The sequence below is a fragment of the Triturus cristatus genome, chromosome 4_1, assembly GCF_964204655.1.
Source record: "Triturus cristatus chromosome 4_1, aTriCri1.1, whole genome shotgun sequence".
In the NCBI taxonomy this organism is placed as follows: Eukaryota; Metazoa; Chordata; class Amphibia; order Caudata; family Salamandridae; genus Triturus; species Triturus cristatus.
In genome coordinates, this window is record NC_140585.1 from 199,768,124 (window position 1) to 199,774,123 (window position 6,000).

At 47.0% G+C, this 6,000-nt stretch overlaps 1 protein-coding gene across 7 annotated transcripts in view; it reads left to right on the plus strand.

Annotated features, from left to right (window-relative positions):
* Positions 1–5,347, plus strand: part of PNLDC1 (PARN like ribonuclease domain containing exonuclease 1) — a 374,781-nt gene extending 369,434 nt beyond the window's left edge. For 6 of the 7 annotated variants that reach the window (XM_085650474.1, XM_085650477.1, XM_085650473.1 and 3 more), the window contains 2 exons: positions 4,512–4,610; positions 5,181–5,347. In XM_085650474.1, coding sequence (XP_085506600.1) covers positions 4,512–4,610; positions 5,181–5,250 — 169 coding nt within the window. In that variant the 3' untranslated portion in view covers positions 5,251–5,347. The remainder of the gene's footprint in view (positions 1–4,511; positions 4,611–5,180) is intronic. The other variant, XR_014980732.1, reaches the window with a different exon arrangement.
* Positions 5,348–6,000: the final 653 nt, after the last annotated feature.

Genomic DNA, 6,000 nt, shown 5'->3' on the forward strand with positions numbered 1-6,000 from the left:
AGGAGCGGCCCCCGATGTCCCGCAGAGCAGGGAGGGACGTTAATGGGTCATCAGTGGTTGAGCACGGGGAAAGTAGAAGGGGAGAGAGCTTAGTCTCATGTACAACCAGAGAACCGAAGTGTTGCTTGTGGGGCCAGTGCTCTAGGTTCTTCAGTCACATATGGTCAATGCCTATGCCGGTGTGATGTATATGATCAGGGAGGACCTGAGAGTAGATACTGGGAGATGGAGTCGAGACCTCGCATAGAACCAAAAACACAGGGATAGAAGGCCCGTGATTGCATCCTGGTAGGCTTATCGGCCAGGGACTGATGTGGGTATTGTTGCATACATTTGACAAGGGTGGGTCCGGGACTCAGAGTCGAAAAAGGGAGGGGAGTGGTGTGGTCACGTTTCAGCTGGTCTTGAGCAAAGTCAGGCAAGGAAAAAGGAGGTATGCACTATTTGGGTCTGTTAATGTTAGAAAGTACAAGGAGCGCAGGGTTGTGGCCTCTGCCATATTTCAAGGGATGGGGAAGGAAATTGGTGTAGGACCACAGTGGGCAGTGATATATAGTGGGAGGGTGTGGTGACTGCTCAGGGCAGATCATATCGCTGAGTTCCTAGTGCTGTACACTCGCTGAGCGCGGGTATGATGGGTGGGACAAGAGAGGCTGTACTCAATAACAGGTAGCAGGCGGGTATGTGGAAGGTGATGATTGGCAGAACCCTGTGTCGTCCTCGTCTGTACAAGCCCACGAAGTGCTCCCCTCTGTTGTACGGTCTCGGTGCTGGTGGGCCAATTTGCCAGTAGTAAGAGAGGACTTAAGTGAAGAGTCATCCCACACAGGAGACAAGTGGGGGTGGGTGGTAACAAAAGCCTGTAGGCCCGCAATCCTTGTGGAGGGCAAAATAGGTGGGTAGTGTGTCACGGCAGGAGAGCCTATAGTGCAGTTCAGCTAGGACCAGGCCCTTCTGGTTGTGGGCCGTGGTACCATCTCAACGCGAGGCCCTCTGGGATGCCCTTCTGCAGCTCCACCTACACAGGATCTTCCCCACATTGTGCCTGTAGGCTCCTTTGTTGTGTACAAAGGTCCCGGTGAACAGAGAGAATAGGGGCGAGTTCACAGCCCCCTCCGGATCGGTGGAACAAAGATACATAGGGTCACTCACCTTTCAATTGTCCTATCTGGTGGGCGCCGTCCCATACTGGGGGCTGCGGCTTCCGATTCCGCTATAGGCCTCCCTTTCTGTCCGCTTTCCTGGGATTGTGTGCCCTGTACAAACTGATCAGTGCTGATGGCTCAGGCTCCCTCCTGGCCTGCTGGCGATAAGTCGGGAGGGGCCATCTGGCGTTAATTACCCACACATCGGATGATCCGGGGAGGCGTCACTGTGGGACGCAGCTCCCAGTGCCGCCGCTGGCCTGCTCAGCAGTCCAATGGGCGGGGCTACGGAAGTCAGGCAGGCCCCGGCCTCACTGCCAAACCGTTTGCAGTGTGGTTGCCCGGGATTAGGAGGTGGGGGTGAAACCGTGGTGTCCCGAGCTCCGAGGTGAGCCCAGAGCCCCCTGTGACTGCCGATGGCCCGGAGGGAAGAGTTGTCCTCCACGGAACGCCTCATTTTCCTGCAGCGTGGGTGTGCACTGCCCCTTGCTTGGGGCCACGGTCCTCGATCCAGTTGCGGGCTCAGCTCGAATCTCATTGGGCAAGGTTGGAATAGGGGCACTCTCTGCTATCGGAGCACCCACATCAGCTTCTACTCCCTCCCTACTTCATGGAGTGAGCATTGACGGTTCGCACATAGTGCTTGTAAAGCCCTTGCCGCTGTCTGCGGCCCGCCTTGACACAGAGCTCCAGAGTCAAGCGGCCATCATTGTTCGTGGCCAGACCACGTCCCCTGTGTGAGGGGGTCTTACCCAAGAGGGCGTGTTGTTGGCATAGGATTTTGGAGTCGTGTTCACAGATGACATTGGCCAGAGGGATCATGTATATGTTAAAGAGGTTGGGGCTGAGAACTTTGAGGCACTCCACGTATGAGTTTGTGGGCTAGTAAGAGAGTAAGGTTCTAGAGTAGCCCGAACTGCCAAGATAGGTCTTCCCTGGACTAGAAACAAGCCTCCTGAGAACCATTTCGGAGTAACACCCCTCATCAGTCTGGCTATCTTGAATCCAGTGGCAAAGTGAGCAAGGTACCCATGTCTTGGCATACCCTGCCAACTTATGGTGAACAAAGGAGATGCTGGACGGAGCACTGAAACTTTTCAGCCTCTCACCCCCTAGTCACAGATTTTGGATGAATCCATCCTCATTCTTTAGCTCATTTTGCCACCCGTGGGGTCCCGTGCTCGCTACGCCACCAGATTCAAACTAGCCTGGCTGATGAGAGTTGTTACCCCGAAACAGGTCCCAGGATGCTTGTTTCTGTTCCTGGGAAGACCTGGCCTGGCAGTTCAGGTTGGACTTTTCCAATGGGGAACAGGGTCAAGACTGAAATGCATATGGCTGGGTCTAAACTGGAATAGCGAGCAAAATATTGCTGGATCTAACCCAGATCTGTGACTGGCAGTGAATGTTTGATTAATTCAGCAATCCGTCCATCATCGGTCTTTTTTCGATTGTCGCCCTAAGTGGAAAGGGTATGCTCAGACTTGGGCCTGTACTTGCTACGCCACCATATGAGGGGGTTACCCCGAAAATGGTCCCAGGATGCTTATCTCTGGTCCAGGGAAGACCTGGCCTGGCAGTTCGGGTTGGACTGTTCCCATAGGGAACAGGGTCAAGACTGATTTGCATGTGGCTGGTTCTGAACTGGAATGGCGTGGCATGCAAATAAACAATGGATTTAACTCAGATCAGTGAGTAGGGGTGAATGTTTGATTATTTCATCATTCCGTCCATCATCTGTTCTTTTTTTTTTTTTAAAGAAATCTGGCATTAAAGAGAAATTGTAGCTTGAAACATGATTGAGACCAAACATTCTGCATTCCTGCACAGAAACACATTAACAGTCAAAGAAAAAGCCTTCAAAATAACCACACAAATTCTTCGGAGCAACTTCTTGAGTTGGTTCCTTTGTTGAAGATGTTAGAGCAACCCATACCAATATAATGACTTTTTAAAAACAATCCTTCATTGTTAAATATCCTAGGTATGGAATACCCCCCCTGGACCTCACCCTCTTTTGTATAGCCTTTCCAATTTACAGTTGCCTTATGTTTTACAGGAGTGGTGAACTTGCAAACAATGTTGATAAATCCTTGACCCAACTTTTTAAAATGCCTAATTCAAAAGTCACTTTTCAGCTATGTAGCAGCATGGAGCTATAAAGAAATTTAAAGTGGCAGCAGTCTAACAAATAAATATCCAAGCTATCCAGCTTAATCATCATAACAATAATTTCTGTTATTAATAATTTTTTGTTTCACAAATTAGATCAATGTTTCTCCTCTGCGTAGCTTAAACAAAAATGTTTGTCCTTTTTACAAGTTGAATGTTTTCTTTAGTTTCAGAGGAATGGACGCTTATAAACTGATTAACATCTCTTAACAAGCATTTGCAATGCAATAGGTCTCGCATTTATGCAAGTTTAGGCTATCGGCATTGTAATGACAGTGCTTTTTCTTTGTTTTAAAAACCAAAACATAAATAAAAGGCATCGTCATTTACGATGCCAGTAGCTTTAACTTGCGTAAATGCGAGACCTATCACGGACAGTGGTAGAGGGGGCGCTCGGTAGGCGGTCGGAGGGCGGTGGGGATTACCTTACAATGGGAGGTAACGGGGTAAGGAGGGCACGACAATGCGAAGGGGGCTAAAGAAGGCACGAACAACGGGAGGGAGGGCGGGGTTGTAAAGAAGGCACCTACGTACATTGTGCATGCAGTAAGAGAAACTGGCTAAAGAAAATAGTGCTTAAAGACTAAGTGACAGGTACTGTGTAACAACCGAAGTAAAAGGGCAGGTCGCCATGGGAGGTGACAGATGAAGAGGAGCCTATTTACGAATCAGAAGCCAGCATTAAGGACGGACAATGACACAAGCCAATGGCAAACATGGGCGGAAAGTGGGCGGGGCTTCGATTCCCCACTTCACTACAACAAGTCTCGTAAAGCAGCACATGCTCGACCTAAAAAGCAGCATCCTCAGTTTTCCACATGGTTATTTTATCTGTGTTGAACACAAATGACTACATGGATGATCTATTAAGGCCACATGCCATCTAGAGTCAACTTCTGAGAGCATCTGCTTCATCAGAGAAAGGCAGACAGCAGGGTGAATGTTGCGCGGTGGTGGGGCTTCAAAGCCGCTAATAAGCGTGTACTGTCTCTGCTTGTGTGGAAGGACACTGCTCCATAACGTGTATAAAGTTTCTAAAAGGCGTAGATTTGTGTGTGTGAGATACAGACACACCCACGAGTAGCAATATATTTTGACGTGACACAAATTGCTGGTATGAATGTTTTGTATTTTGAATTCTGATTACAGTGCATTTTTCTAAGAATGCCCTGTTTTTTTACCTCCTGTATTCAGCATGCGAGCGATTCGTCGAACATATAAGGGCCACGCCCACCTGCATATGTGTGAATACAGCTATTGGAAACACTCTCCTCTGGTCAACGGTATCCTCCAGTAAGTACTAGAATGTGTACCTTAGTTGCCTGTTTCGCTGTATCGCAATGGGTGGTGGTAAAAATAATTTGTTGCCTTACACAGACCACTTTATCCCCAGGTTCTCCCCAGAGGTGTTTTAGCTTAGGCTGTGTCAACGATCCAGTTGGGAGCCCCAGTATTTAAAATCAATTAGCTAGTATACTCTGTTCTCATACCGTGGTGAGTTCTTCCTGAATGAGGGTGATATTAGAATATCCATAGAGTCTTAACCCTACCTCTGTCCACTAGAAATAAGAGGCTAGGGACTTAAAAGCACATGGGGAATGAAGTCTTACAAAACAAGGAACAGAGACTGAACTCGCACTCGTCTCTAGAGGTACACCCTGTCCCTGTCTTAGTCTTGCCTAAATAGACCGTTCCACGTCCTCAGACATATGGGGAATGAAGCTAATACTGACTGTCCCTGAGAGAATTTAATAAGATCACTTAAATTAATGGTTTGTTTGGGGAGGTGTTATGTAAGCCTTGTTCCGCTGTTGCCTTCACTGAACACTTGTTCTGTTAACACATGTTTCTTTCTCCATCTAGAGTTTGTGGGGTGGTGCTGGCTTGGTCTGCTGTCACCTTCACCCTATGTGCATCTCCTTTCTGGATCTGAGAGAAGCTACGCACTCAATCGGGATACCTCCTCCCAGCTTCTTACAGTGTTTTCCTAAACATCTTGTCTGCATACTGTATTTTGATAAAGATATACCCCTTACCAAATACGTTAGTGGCCTTTGTGGTATATTTCTCAGGAGAAACACCAAGACCTTGATTAGGAGAAAACATGTATTTAAAGAGGGGAAGAAAAAGAACGTAAGAAATATTGGGACTCAGGAAAAAAATGAGGAACAGGGTGAATACTGTGGGACATAATTGGAAAAGTACAAGACTGGCAATGACACCAAGAGAAATGATAGAGGTGGGTACACGAAGTGTCAATAGACTTTTCACCCTCGGTTTGTGAGCCTAATAGGTCACTAATGGTTTACAATGATTTCATCACATTCTCTCTATACTTAATATTTTATGTTTATTTTATTGAATATTATCTTTGATTCTAGGTCTTGAACTTCTTCTCCAGGAAAGTGCCTATTCAATCAGTTATTTATGGATTCAAAAGAATAACAGCGCATGTCACCAAATGCAAGCAACAGAAACAAAACTCAAAGACGAAAGAAACAATGAGTGCATTGAGCTCTGCTAAGAGGCGACAAGCCTTGCTATATCACCAGACACGAAACAACAAAATATATTTAGATCAAATCCAGCAGAAGCAGCCAACCTCAAGTATATCTGTCTATTTTTTTTTTTTTTTAAAGATTCACTATAAACAGAACAACCAGAAGAGACTAAAAAAGACCAA